The sequence below is a fragment of the Saccopteryx leptura genome, chromosome 2, assembly GCF_036850995.1.
Source record: "Saccopteryx leptura isolate mSacLep1 chromosome 2, mSacLep1_pri_phased_curated, whole genome shotgun sequence".
Lineage (NCBI taxonomy): Eukaryota > Metazoa > Chordata > Mammalia > Chiroptera > Emballonuridae > Saccopteryx > Saccopteryx leptura.
The window spans coordinates 263,871,838-263,887,353 of record NC_089504.1 but is presented as its reverse complement, the minus strand read 5'-3'; the positions used below and the strand labels follow the sequence as shown (position 1 = coordinate 263,887,353).

General features: G+C 36.7%; 1 protein-coding gene across 1 annotated transcript in view; it reads right to left on the bottom strand.

Moving 5' to 3' along the window:
- Positions 1–15,516, bottom strand: part of XPR1 (xenotropic and polytropic retrovirus receptor 1) — a 142,165-nt gene that overhangs the window by 27,580 nt on the left and 99,069 nt on the right. Inside the window, exons 10-11 of the mRNA XM_066361679.1 lie at positions 9,343–9,514; positions 7,998–8,192 (exon numbers count right to left, since the gene is read on the bottom strand). Of these exons, the coding sequence (XP_066217776.1) occupies positions 7,998–8,192; positions 9,343–9,514 (367 nt within the window). The remainder of the gene's footprint in view (positions 1–7,997; positions 8,193–9,342; positions 9,515–15,516) is intronic.

Here is a 15,516-nt window from a genome sequence, read left to right as displayed (position 1 = left end):
TATTTATTTATTTATTTTTTCTTTTCTTGCCCCTTTATTACTTTTCCCCAATTCAGGCCCTCCATTACAGGCATTGTTTGTTCTATTAAATACAATATAATTCACAGTTCACCACAAGATTTTCTCAAGAAAGAGGGGAGAGGAAAGGAGAGAAAAAAAGGAGGGGGGGAATAATTTCCTTTTTTAAAATTTTTATTTTATTTTTTCTTTATTTCATTATTAATTTTTTTTAAAAAAAAACTTTTTTCAATTTTTTATTTTTTTAACTTTTTATTTTTTATTAAATCTCATTAATACTATCAACAAAACCACCCTCAGATGCCATTAAGGAAGAGAAAATCGAATATCATGGATACAAAAGAAAGAGAGGTAACACAGATAGAAGAGGAAAAATCTATGGAGAAAAAATTTAATATATTGGAAACCTTGGAGTTAAATGACAGAGAATTCAAGATAGAAATTCTAAAAATACTCAGAGATATACAAGAAAACACAGAAAGGCAATTTAGGGAGCTCAGAAAACAACTCAATGAACACAAAGAATATATGTCCAAGGAAATTGAAACTATAAAAACAAATCAAACAGAGATGAAAAACTCAATTCACAAGCTGAAAAACGAGGTAACAAGCTTGGCTAATAGAACAGGCCAGATAGAAGAGAGGATTAGTGAAATAGAAGACAAGCAACTTGAGGCACAACAGAGAGAGGAAGAAAGAGACTCAAAAATTAAAAAAAATGAGATAGCCCTACAAGAATTATCTGACGCCATCAGAAAGAATAACATAAGAATAATAGGTATATCAGAGGGAGAAGAGAGAGAAAATGGAATGGAGAACATACTCAAACAAATAATAGATGAGAACTTCCCAAGCCTGTGGAAAGAACTAAAGCCTCAAATTCATGAAGCAAACAGAACTCCGAGTTTTCTTAACCCCAACAAACCTACTCCAAGGCACATCATAATGAAATTGGCACAAACCAATGGCAAAGAAAAAATTCTCAAGGCAGCCAGGGAAAAGAAGAATACAACATATAAAGGAAGGCCCATTAGATTATCATCAGATTTCTCAGGAGAAACTCTACAAGCTAGAAGAGAGTGGACCCCAATATTTAAAGTCCTGAAAGAGAGGAACTTTCAGCCACGAATACTATACCCATCAAAGCTATCCTTCAAATATGAAGGAGAAATAAAAACATTCACAGATACAGAAAAGATGAGGGAATTTATCATCAGAAAACCCCCACTCCAGGAATTACTAAAGGGGGTTCTCCAATCAGATACAAAGAACAAAAAAAAAATAAAGCCACAAGTAAAAGCTCCAAGAAGAACACAATAAAACCAAATTTAAACTGTGACAACAACAAAAAGAAAGGGGGGAGAGGATGGAGATTAACAGTAGCAAAGGACGATGGAGTGCAAAAGTACTCACAAAATAGTGCGCTACAATGAACAGGGTAGGAACCCTTTTCATTACCTAAAGGTAACCACCATTGAAAAAACCACCACAGAAGCACATGATTTAAAAAAGATAGCAACAGTGGAAAGATGTATGGAATACAACCAAATAAAAACAAAAGATAAACGAAAGAGAAGGATCAAACAAGACACAAAACTAACAGAAAGCAATCTATAAAATGGCAATAGGGAACTCACAAGTGTCAATAATTACACTAAATGTAAACGGATTAAACTCACCAATAAAAAGACACAGAGTAGCAGAATGGATTAAAAAAGAAAATCCAACTGTATGCTGCCTACAGGAAACTCATCTAAGTAACAAGGATAAAAACAAACTCAAAGTGAAAGGCTGGAAAACAATACTCCAAGCAAATAACATCCAAAAAAAAGCAGGCGTAGCAATACTCATATCTGATAATGCTGACTACAACACAACAAAAGTACTCAGAGACAAAAATGGCCATTTCATAATGGCTAAGGGGACACTGAATCAAGAAGACATAACAATTCTTAATATATATGCACCAAACCAAGGAGCACCAAAATATATAAGACAGCTACTTATTGACCTTAAAACAAAAACTGACAAAAATACAATCATACTTGGAGACCTCAATACACCGCTGACGGCTCTAGATCGGTCATCCAAACAGAGAATCAACAAAGATATAGTGGCCTTAAACAAAACACTAGAGCACCTGGATATGATAGACATCTACAGGACATTTCATCCCAAAGTGACTGAGTATACATTTTTCTCCAGTGTACATGGATCATTCTCAAGAACTGACCATATGTTGGGCCACAAAAACAACATCAGCAAATTCAGAAAAATCGAAGTTGTACCAAGCATATTTTCTGATCATAAAGCCTTGAAACTAGAATTCAACTGCAAAAAGGAGGAAAAAAATCCCACAAAAATGTGGAAACTAAACAACATACTTTTAAAAAATGAATGGGTCAAAGAAGAAATAAGTGCAGAGATCAAAAGATATATACAGACTAATGAAAATGACAATACGACATATCAGAATCTATGGGATGCAGCAAAAGCAGTGATAAGAGGGAAGTTCATATCACTTCAGGCATATATGAACAAACAAGAGACAGCCCAAGTGAACCACTTAACTTCACACCTTAAGGAACTAGAAAAAGAAGAACAAAAACAACCCAAAACTAGCCGAAGAAAAGAGATAATAAAAATCAGAGCAGAAATAAATGAAATAGAGAACAGTAAAACTATAGAAAAAATTAATAGAACAAAGAGCTGGTTCTTTGAAAAGATCAATAAAATTGACAAACCCTTGGCAAGACTTACCAAGGAAAAAAGAGAAAGAATTCATATAAACAAAATCCAAAATGAAAGAGGAGAAATCACCACGGACACCGTAGATATACAAAGAATTATTGTAGAATACTATGAAAAACTTTATGCCACTAAATTCAACAATCTAGAAGAAATGGATAAATTCCTAGAACAATACAACCTTCCTAGACTGAGTCAAGAAGAAGCAGAAAGCCTAAACAGACCTATTAGTAGAGAAGAAATAGAAAAAACCATTAAAAACCTCCCCAAAAATAAAAGTCCAGGACCTGACGGCTATACCAGCGAATTTTATCAAACATTCAAAGAAGACTTGGTTCCTATTCTACTCAAAGTCTTCCAAAAAATTGAAGAAGAAGCAATACTTCCAAACACATTTTATGAGGCCAACATAACCCTCATACCAAAACCAGGCAAGGATGGCACAAAAAAAGAAAACTACAGACCAATATCTCTAATGAATACAGATGCTAAAATACTAAACAAAATACTAGCAAATCGAATACAACAACATATTAAAAAAATAATACATCACGATCAAGTGGGATTCATCCCAGAATCTCAAGGATGGTTCAACATACGTAAAACGGTTAACATAATACACCATATCAACAAAACAAAGAACAAAAACCACATGATCTTATCAATAGACGCAGAAAAGGCTTTTGATAAAATACAACACAATTTTATGTTTAAGACTCTCAACAAAATGGGTATAGAAGGAAAATATCTCAACATGATAAAGGCCATATATGATAAACCATCAGCTAACATCATATTAAATGGCACAAACTGAAGGCTTTCCCCCTTAAATCAGGAACAAGACAGGGTTGTCCACTCTCTCCACTCTTATTTAATGTGGTACTAGAGGTTCTAGCCAGAGCAATCAGACAAGACAAAGAAATAAAAGGCATCCATATCGGAAAAGAAGAAGTAAAGGTATCACTTTTTACAGATGATATGATCCTATACATCGAAAACCCCAAAGAATCCACAAAAATACTACTAGAAACAATAAGCCAATACAGTAAGGTCGCAGGATACAAAATTAACATACAGAAGTCAATAGCCTTTCTTTATGCCAACAATGAAACAATTGAGAATGAACTCAAAAGAATAATCCCCTTCACAATTGCAACAAAAAAAATAAAATATTTAGGAATACACATAACAAAGAATGTAAAGGACTTATATAATGAAAACTATAAACCATTGTTAAGAGAAATTGAGAAAGATATAATGAGATGGAAGAATATTCCTTGTTCTTGGTTAGGAAGAATAAATATAATCAAGATGGCTATATTACCCAAAGCAATATACAAATTTAATGCAATTCCCATCAAAATTCCAATGACATTTTTTAAAGAAATAGAGCAAAAAAATCATCAGATTTATATGGAACTATAAAAAACCCCGAATAGCCAAAGCAATCCTAAAGAAAAAGAATGAAGCTGAGGGCATTACAATACCTGACTTCAAACTATATTATAGGGCCACGACAAACAAAACAGCATGGTATTGGCAGAAAAATAGACACTCAGACCAATGGAACAGAATAGAAAGTCCAGAAATAAAACCACATATATATAGTCAAATAATTTTTGATAAAGGGGCCAAGAACATACAATGGAGAAAAGAAAGCCTCTTCAATAAATGGTGCTGGGAAAACTGGAAAGCCACATGCAAAAGAATGAAACTGGACTACAGTTTGTCCCCCTGTACTAAAATTAACTCAAAATGGATCAAAGATCTAAACATAAGACCTGAAACAATTAAGTACATAGAAGAAGACATAGGTACTAAACTCATGGACCTGGGTTTTAAAGAGCATTTTATGAATTTGACTCCAATGGCAAGAGAAGTGAAGGCAAAAATTAATGAATGGGACTACATCAGACTAAGAAGTTTTTGCTCAGCAAGAGAAACTGATAACAAAATAAACAGAAAGCCAACTAAATGGGAAATGATATTTTCAAACAACAGCTCAGATAAGGGCCTAATATCCAAAATATACAAAGAACTCATAAAACTCAACAACAAACAAACAAACAATCCAATAAAAAAATGGGAAGAGGACATGAACAGACACTTCTCCCAGGAGGAAGTACAAATGGCCAACAGATATATGAAAAGATGCTCATCTTCTTTAGTTATTAGAGAAATGCAAATCAAAACTGCAATGAGATACCACCTCACACCTGTTAGATTAGCTATTATTAACAAGATAGGTAATAGCAAATGTTGGAGAGGCTGTGGAGAAAAAGGAACCCTCATCCACTGTTGGTGGGAATGTCAAGTAGTACAACCATTATGGAAGAAAGTATGGTGGTTCCTCAAAAAACTGAAAATAGAACTACCTTTATGACCCAGCAATCCCTCTACTGGGTATATACCCCAAAAACTCAGAAACATTGATATGTAAAGACACATGCAGCCCCATGTTCATTGCAGCATTGTTCACAGTGGCCAGGACATGGAAACAACCAAAAAGCCCGTCAAGAGACGACTGGATAAAGAAGATGTGGCACATATACACTATGGAATACTACTCAGCCATAAGAAATGATGACATCGGATCATTTACAGCAAAATGGTGGGATCTTGATAACATTATACGAAGTGAAATAAGTAAATCAGAAAAAACCAGGAACTGCATTATTCCATACGTAGGTGGGACATAAAAGTGAAACTAAGAGACATTGATAAGAGTGTGGTGGTTATGGGGGGGGGGGGAGGGAAAGGGGGAGGAGGAGGGGCACAAAGAAAACTAGCTAGAAGGTGACAGAGGACAATCTGACTTTGGGTGATGGGTATGCAACATAATTGAAAGACAAGATAACCTGGACTTGTTGATCTTTGAATATATGTAACCTGATTTATTGATGTCGCCCCATTAAAAAAATAAAATTATAATTAAAAAAAAAAAAAAAGAGTGTGGTGGTTACTGGGGTTGGGGGGAAGGGGGGCGGGGGGAGAGAAGGAGGGTGAGAGAGAGGTAGAGGGGGAGGGGGAGGGGCACAAAGAAAATGAAGGTGACAGAGGACAATCTGACTTTGGGTGATGGGTATGCAACATAACTGAATGACAAGATAACCTGGACATGTTTTCTTTGAATATATGTACCCTGATTTATTGATGTCACCCCATTAAAATTAATAAAAATTTATTAAAAAATTGCTTTAAAAAATAAATTATAGTGAGTATTCTGCTTTTATATTTAGATTACCTGGATACATTTAGTAGAAACATTTAGCAGTTTTATTTTAAAATGTGAACATTTAAAATACACTAGAAACTACATTTTTTTTTTTTGCATTTTTCTGAAGCTGGAAACAGGGAGAGACAGTCAGATAGACTCCCGCATGCGCCCGACGGGGATCCACCCGGCACGCCCACCATGGGGCGACGCTCTGGCCACCAGGGGGCGATGCTCTGCCCATCCTGGGCGTCGCCATGTTGCGACCAGAGCCACTCTAGCGCCTGAGGCAGAGGCCACAGAGCCATCCCCAGCGCCTGGGCCATCTTTGCTCCAATGGAGCCTTGGCTGCGGGAGGGGAAGAGAGAGACAGAGAGGAAGGCGCGGCGGAGGGGTGGAGAAGCAAATGGGCGCTTCTCCTGTGTGCCCTGGCCGGGAATCGAACCCGGGTCCTCCACACGCTAGGCCGACTCTCTACCGCTGAGCCAGCCGGCCAGGGCCCATTTTTTTTTTATTATTTAAACTAAGGATGAAAAATTTCAGATGTAAACTAAAAAACGTCCAAGAAGTAATAGAGTTTGAATGATAGTATAAATAATAAAATAAAAATATAGTTTTAAAAGATTCTTTGAAGGGGTAGATGAGCAAAAAATGTCTAAAGACCACAATACTATCCAAACCACTGCTTAGATTTGTAGTGTTTACAGATATGAGGAATTTAGATTTTCAGCTTCTTACTAAATGGTATCAGTATAGTTGAAGATATGCTCTAAAAATCCAACCAAAAAACAGTACTTATTTTTATCCAGAATGGCAGCAACGTAAAGGGTTTTTGAGTCATATGGTACCAAGTATCAAATCAGTTTCCTGGTTTACAAATTCTCTAGTAACACTCACTAGTATTAACCAAATCAGGATGCATGCCTATACTGATTAACATAATTTCTCATCAAGAGTTAAAATTATGACAGCTTTGAGGATGAGTTTTGTTCAATGAGGTACCTAAATTATCATCTAACAAGTACCTATATAGTGATAAGATTATTGGCTGCATTATCAACATTACTATAATCACAGAACCTACTGTAAAAAAGTCTATGTATTCTGGGGACCAGATCACAAGCCTTACCAAAAAAAAACAACAAACCCCAAACCAAAAAACACTGCTCTAATCTTTCATGACCATTAGACACAATTTAGATAAGCAATAGTTCTAGTACACTAAGGGTCCTAAAATACAGTCTTAATTTTTAAAAAAATCACTGAAAAATTTTTACCAAAGTATTTAAAAAGAACTGTAATGATTTTAATTAGTAACATTTCTTTACCACCCACAAATGAAAGCATGCAGGCTCTAAGGTGTGGGCTGTTATTGATTTAAATATACAAAGAAGGAATGCATTTTAGTAAAAGAAAGCAAGATCTTTGATAGGCAGTTCTTCGAAAAAGGTTAAAAATTCAAAAGCCTTGACTGCGTGTGGTTCAGAACTAAAAGCTTTTTTCTCCTCCCAACAGAAGAGCAGTCTCAAGTAATAACTGGTTGCCATGGAGATAAGAACCTAGAGAGATCAAGAGAACTCAATTTGCAGTTAAATGGGCTGGAAACACTCCTTACAACTTGGTGAAGGAAAGCGATTAAAAATATACATGATTGCCAGAGGGGCTCTTTTCACCTAGCATTTCCCAACCTCATTAATAATCAGGTCTAAAAACCCAAATGAAAACCCAAGGTGTCCACAGACTGAACCCATTAAACATACTCAGGATTTCAAATGTTATCACAACTCCTATTCTGGATAAAAAGAATCTACTTGATTCTTTTTAATGGTACTTGTTAGTTAATACTTGAATGAGACTAAAATTGTGTTCAAGAACAAATTAGTATAGCTGAGGGGACAGGACCTTTGGTGGGAAAAAAGAACCCGACAACTGAGAAAGTATGCAGTACGTAAGAAACAGATTCAAGAACTGAAAACCTGGGTTTTGAAAAATCTCTTCTGAGTCAATCACAGGATACCTTTGTGAGTGCTGTAAAGGGCTGCAAACGTCACCATGAAGAAAGTTGTAGAGTATTTCCCAGCATTAACTAAATGAGGAAAGGCCCTTTTTGTGTCTCGGTATCGGCGCAGGCACTGGATGAAGCGAAGCCACGCAGGAATGCACTGAACAATGGCCCGCACACCATATGTATATTTGTGGCAAATTCCTGGTTCTGTGAAGATTTCAAAGAAAAAATTACAATTAAAAATAAAATAACTTGTTCACACCATTTAGTCATATATTATAACCTCTAGCAAGTCCATAAAAGCTAGGAGCCTGGGTTTCAGAATCACTTTCTTATTTGCAACTCTTTTATTCTCAAACATTTTAGTGGTAAATAAGCCAAGGAAAGAGGGTGAAATGCAAAGGAAGGACTAGTGGGAGAATCAGCCATCTTAGGTTTCTAACTCTCTTTTGGAGTCACTTTCTTCGGTGTGGTAGAACCATAATACAATTAGAAGATGAGTAAATTAGTCAAAGAGAAAAAAAATTAGCTCTGTATTTGAAACATCTGGACAACCTACAAATATCAGTCAGTGGTGACTTGAGTCAATTTCATGAACTCCAAACCATTATACTACATTTACTGAAGGCTGTTCATTCATGCACCTATTATATACTCCTTTCTTTTTATTTTAAATGAAGAACAAAGTTTGTATTTTATTTTTAAATGAGAAGAATGGAGTTGATAAATCAATTTTCCTTCAAATTCTGGGACTGTATTATAGTGTGACCAACCTATAATACAGTTGTCATCTGCTGGCAAGCAATGAAAACGTGCTGGCACTGGCTTCATGAACTTTTGTTAGTCAGATGTTACATAAGCTGTGTGAATTTGGTCTTTGTCATTAAGGCAAAATTCCTTAACAATGTGAACTCCTGGTACAAACTAAGAGTGGGAAAAGAGTCATAAGAGTAACAAGGTTCCCAGTAGGTTAAAACATTCACAGACTTTCTCAGAGCACTTGATCTAATTGTGAGTAATCAGTATTTTTAATCATTAAAAAGCACTAATGTGATGGCAACTGATGGCACTAAAGCATCTGTGAGATAACTACCATGCACTACAACTATTTTTTTTAAGTTTTAGAATTCTTTAAGTGTAAGTTGTAAATCTCTTGGCGAATGAATGGCTAAAATCATAATTTAAGAGCCAAATTATATCAGATAAAGAAATTGCTAAAAGAGTGCCAAGTACATTTAATCAAATTTATATTATTGGATGAGTTTTCCCCATGATCTTAAATGTCTCCGTTATCAATCCCAATATGTCTTGGTTTATACTGGCAGTGTAGTAGTGTGGGTGCACATTCATACCCTACCTTCTGAATTATTTGGCAACAGGCCCCCACTCTCATCCCATTTGAGCTCAAAACTGTAGAAGCAGATCATATATTCCAGGTCCATCAGTATCACTGACAGGCTGTTCAGCTGATCGGCCAGCCAGAAATCAGCAAAGCCTACTTTATGGAAGGGGGCTGTAAATACTCGGAACTGGGAGAAAGAAAAAAAAAATCGGAACACAGAGAAACAAGAAAATTCATATTAAATTTCTCTAATTCATGTCTGACCATGCAGCATGATTACTTTAGCTGATAAAATGGAAACCAATGAACCAATAACAACACAGGGACCTGGCAACAGTGACTAGGTTGAGAATTAGTAATGAAGGAAATAAATTGAAAGCATAACTGAGAATGAAAATAAAGGGGGTGGGATAAGGAAGAAATAGCTACAGTTAGAAAATAGCAGAGAAGTGTGAAGAGTTGAAAGCAGAGAGTGGCAGAAGGTAGAAATATTGATAGATTGTCTGACATTGGTCTTTAAGGTAAATTTTGTGGAGGCCCACGTGTTATGATAATTTCTGGAATGTTCTCCCATCTTAGCTGGGATGTGAGCTTTGTGAAATGAATACAAAGGTCTCCTCTGCCTACAAAGTATTGATAGGAAGGGAAGGATGGCTCATCTCATCATTTGAAGTATACCTTCTTCTCTAACCAAAGTCACTTTCATTTCACTAATGCCCTGGTGAAGATTGTATTTGTCTTGAAATTATGCCTCAAAAATCAGCCCACAACCCTACTGTTCTGAAAACAATGATAAATGAATTCAGGTTAATTATATTGAGTACTAATTCATGCTGTGTGTTCTTCTTATAATCCATTCACTGTAACAATTCTATGAGCTAGGTAGCACTCATATCCCCATTTTACAGACGACCTACAACAAACTCATCCTGACCTCTTCTGTGGAAACCTGTTTACCTCTGCAAAGAGAAATCCTGACGTTGCAGAGAGGTAGGATTAGATACTAATGAGATCACCAGAAACAGCCTCAAAATGTACAGAATGTCTTGAGAGGCCTTGAGTGAGGTGCAGATAGAATGCAGACAGCTTTAATCCTTACCCTGTCAGACCCTTTCTATATAGGACAGGTGAAAACAAACTCCTAAAACAAGAAAGTCTAAGTAGTAGTTTTGAGAAAATAAATCTGTAGCTCTTTTGCCATCTAGCTATCTTCATTTAGTAGATATATTCTGTCTAGGGGACTATGGCTCTTTCTTTTCAGAGTTCGCTGGTTTTTTCTATTCTTTAAATATTTCCCTTTATTATTTCAGGGAGCTAAATGGTTATCTTATGTATGAATCCTGGGTGTCAACTACCTGTTGTAGATATTGCTCGGGACTTTGGAAGTCAGACAAGGTGTCTGCAGGACACAATTCAGACTCTGAGACATTATGTTCTGGAGCTGATAAAATACATCAGTTTTGAGTCCATGACTCGGTCTCTTGATCATCCACTCTTTTAGTAAGTTGTATAGTAAATCAGAGAGAAAAGCTATATTTTCTGCAACCACAAGCTCCAGATACAGCAAATATTTGGGGAGGGGGGAGCAGTTAGGGTTTGAGATGTTAGCCACTTATGCATGAAGAGGTTCTGGTACAAGTTCATCTAGTGTTTCAAGAAACTCTAGGGCAGGCTTCCCCAAACTACGGCCCGCGGGCCACATGCGGCCCCCTGAGGCCATTTATCCGGCCCCCCACCACACTTCCAGAAGGAGCACCTCTTTCATTGGTGGTCAGTGAGAGGAGCACTGTATGTGGCAGCCCTCCAATTGTCTGAGGGACAGTGAACTGGTCCCCTGTGTAAAAAGTTTGGGGACCCCTGCTAGGGTATAGAATAGACTAAAAGATGCAGAGACAGAAACAAGAGGATAATTTAGGCTATGACAGCAAAGGATCACATTTTGTGAAACTAGTAGCCTAGGACAAATTTTTGATTTCTCCCTGACATGAGACATACCTTCACTCTCACAATTTGCCAAACTCAGCCTCAAAGCTGGGAGGGACATAAAAGAAAATGTGAATAAAGGAAGGAAAGTAGGGAGTAATAAATGTTGGTATAATACAACTAAAGAAGGAAAGAATATAATTATAGTCATTCATGCATCTAACAAAGATTTAATAAGTATTTACTATATATCAGGCATTGTGGGATTACAGAGGTAAATGAAAAACAGTATCTACTCTCAAAGACCCACAGTCTGGTTGGGCAAATAACTACCTAAAGAAATAATGAGTATACTGTGCAGTAAGTGCTATTATAGCTATACATACAAGATACACTGGAAACAGAAAAAGGGAGCAAGTAGCTCAGTCAGAGAAAAGGGTGAGGTGGGGGTAGAAAATAAATAGATCTGGCCATGGCTGGTTGGCTCAGTGGTAAAGCATTGGTCAGGCAAATGGATGTCCCAGGTTCGATTCCTGCTCAGGGTACACGGGAGAAACGACTATCTGCTTCTTATCCCCACCCCCACAGCCATGGCTTGATTGGTTCAAGTACACTGGCCTGGATGCTGAGGATGGCTGTGAAGCCTCTGCCTCAGGTGCTAAAAATAGCTCAGTTGTAAGCATGGGCTCCAGATGGGCAGAGGATCGGCCCTACGGGGAGGCGGTGGTGGAAGGGGTCACTGGGTGAATCCCAGTCAAGCGCATGATCCCTCATGTCTATCTCCCTTCCTCTCACTTGGAAAAGAAGAAGAGGGAGGGAGGGAGGGACGGACGGAGGGAGGAAGGAAGGGAGAAAAGAAGGATGAAAGGAAGGAAAATAGACCCTACTTAACTCCCTGACATTTACACATAGTCAAAAATATCTTTGATTTATCTAAATTCCCCTTTTTGAGTAAGAATTCTTCTTTTCTTGTTCTAAGATCCTTCAACTTCTACCTTGTGATTCTGATTAAAATTTTAATGATTCACTGAGTAACAGTATTAAGAAAGCTAGAGATAATTTCGGATATTTGGTCTTTTACCCATGTACACACACACCAAAAAAGCCACTAATTAGTTATAAAGCATATATGCTAACATCATCTTCTAAATTAATACAGTTAATGGTTAAGGAGATAAAGTTTTAATTGCTACTTTTTAGAGGTTTGTGAAAATTCACATTCTTTCCAAATTTGATTTTTATATTCCATTAGTTTGATCCACTCAACCAAAGTTAAGCACCTTAGATAAAGTGACTACCAGGTCTAGCTGTGAAATGGTAGTGTTTAAGAACACAGATTATGGAGCCAGACTGCTCATTCACCCCCCATCTCCATTACTTACTGTGTGACCTCAGTTAACCTCTCTGAATCTAGATTCCCTCATTTATAAAATGTGGATTAACAGCATCTTCAACCTTATGGTTTGTTAAAAGGATGTCCAGAACAGTGCAGTATTAAATTAGAACATGTATCTAATATATTCTTTATAGTAGAGACATGTGTAAAAATTTTACTATACAACTAAAGAAAATACTGAAAAAATCGATTCCCAATATAGCTAAGTAGTCTAACTTAAAAACTAAGTAGTCTTCTATAAGAATAAGATATTTTTGTTCAGCAAATCTGAGTCAGTTTATGCTTCCTAATTGGATTTCCAAGTAGGGCAAATACAGATCTGGAGAGAGGATGTATGTATAACCTAATAAATGTAAAAAAAAAACAAACACCCCAAAACTGTGCTAATTTGATATATAACATTAATATCAAAATAAATCAATTTCCTATCATTTCTTTTTAGCTATTTGGGGGGAGGAAAGTAGCATGTATCAATTCCATCGATTCAAAGTTAAATATGGATATAAATGGTGCTAACCACTATGGCCAAGTGACTTACGTTCTTTTCCCACTAAAAACTGAAGAAGTAAAGAAAGGAAATATTTTACTTCATGATGAGGCTTTAAAAAGAGCTATATCAGAGAAACATAACTAGGGTGGAAACATTCATGTAAATTTACTAGAAATAAGTCTAAGGGTAAGTTTTCTCAATGAGATTTTTTTATTTTATTTTATTTTTTACAGGAACAGAGAGAGAGTCAGAAAGAGGGATAAACAGGGACAGACAGACAGGAACAGAGAGATGAGAAGCATCAATCATAAGTTTTTCGTTACAACACCCTAGTTGTTCATTGATTGCTTTCTCATATGTGCCTTGATTGTGGGCCTTCAGCAGACTGAGTAACACCTTGCTCGAGCCAGCGACCTTGGGTCCAAGCTGGTGAGCTTTACTGCTCAAGCCAGATGAGCCCACGCTCAAGCTGGTGACCTCCGCATCCCAGTCCGATGCTCTATCCACTGTGCCACTGCCTGGTCAGGCTTCTCAATGAGATTTGAATTCAAGTAAATTAACAGGTTAACCAATATTAAAATGATCTATAAATAATATTTTCCTATTTACAATTATTATTACAAATATAACAAACCACAATGTTTTCCTCTGTATTTTACTGCTTTTGATAGTACATTTTTTTTTTGTATTTTTCTGAAGCTGGAAACAGGGAGAGACAGTCAGACAGACTCCCGTATGCGCCCGACCGGGATCCACCCGGCACGCCCACCAGGGGTGACACTCTGCCCCTCCGGGGCATCGCTCTGTCTCTATCAGAGCCACTCTAGCGCCTGGGGCAGAGGCCAAGGAGCCATCCCTAGTGCCCGGGCCATCTTTGCTCCAATGGAGCCTCGGCTGCGGGAGAGGAAGAGAGAGACAGAGAGGAAGGAGAGGGGGAGGGGTGGAGAAGCAGATGGGCGCTTCTCCTGTGTGCCCTGGCCGGGAATCGAACCAGGGACTTCTGCACGCCAGGCCGACGCTCTACCACTGAGCCAACCGGCCAGGGCCTAATAGTACATTTTATTATTCTATTATTTCTTCTTATATCACCATTACCAATCTATTCCATCAACAAGTCCTCATTTATTAGCACATAGCAGATGCACAGATAAATGTCTATTCAATGGGGAATCATTCTGCTAATAAGAGTAACTGGTCATGCATGAATCATAGCTTACTTTTTAAACAAAAATAATGCACTAGGGAAATGCTCACTTAGCACACAATGTACACAACTGTATTAATTTGTTATTACAATGATATATCATATTAACACCTGAGTTTTCTAAGTCTTTCAAACCTCATTTCAAAATAACTATATAGAGATTTCAAAATAATTGAGGCAGGAAATAGCAGGTGTTTATAATCTTAAAGTTATTTCTTTATAACCATAAAATAATACATTTTTTAATGCAAATAAGTTTTAAAACTCCACAAATACAGTAATAAAGTGACAAATGACCTCAAAATAAGAAAGGTAATCTAATAATGTTATACTAACTAAAAATGATTTTAATGTAGATTTCAAGAGATAAAAATGGCTCAAATATTTATCTTTAAGGGAGTATGTTTTATAAGTTGAAACAGAAGTGAGGCAATAATTATGGGAATTCTGAAAGTTCGTGTAGAGATGGGTCAGTTTAATCACTAATCTTTGTTCTTTTGTTGGTTGTAATTCATAACCTAAGAGATAATTATATGAAAGCATTCCCAACTGATTTTCAGTATAGAGCTGGCTTAATTTAGGAGTAAGCAGAAGTCCTTCCCAGAGCTACCTTAACACTATTACAAAAAAACCCAACCAAACAAATATGGCTACCATTTTTGCATATCCTAATACTATACTATATATTCTAATACTGAGACTGCATGATTTTGAGATCATTAAGAAACAAGTAAAGTGGAAGAAGAAATAAAATTTATTATAAACAAAGAGTCAACGACAACTTCTCAAAATAAACTTGGTGATCTGACAAGATATTTTTATTGCTTTTAGAAAACTAGTTTTTCATAAAAATAAAAATGATAGACTACCTACATCAATTTAACAGAAAAATAACAATATTACCACTTTTTTCATAAAGGAAACTTAAGTAATCTATATAATGAAGTAACTAAATTTATCATGAATTAATTATCAATTTGCAAAATCATTTCAATATCTGGACACTTCATTCTCCATATTCGGAGGAAAAAATACACACATGCTTTGGCAGAGACGCTGCACTGCATAACATACTGTATGTACATCAGGTGTACCAGTCACACTGCATTCTGTGCCCCCAGAGCTGGGGTACCACTCCCATAGATTACAGTGTGAACCCTGCCTCTGGAGCTGTTG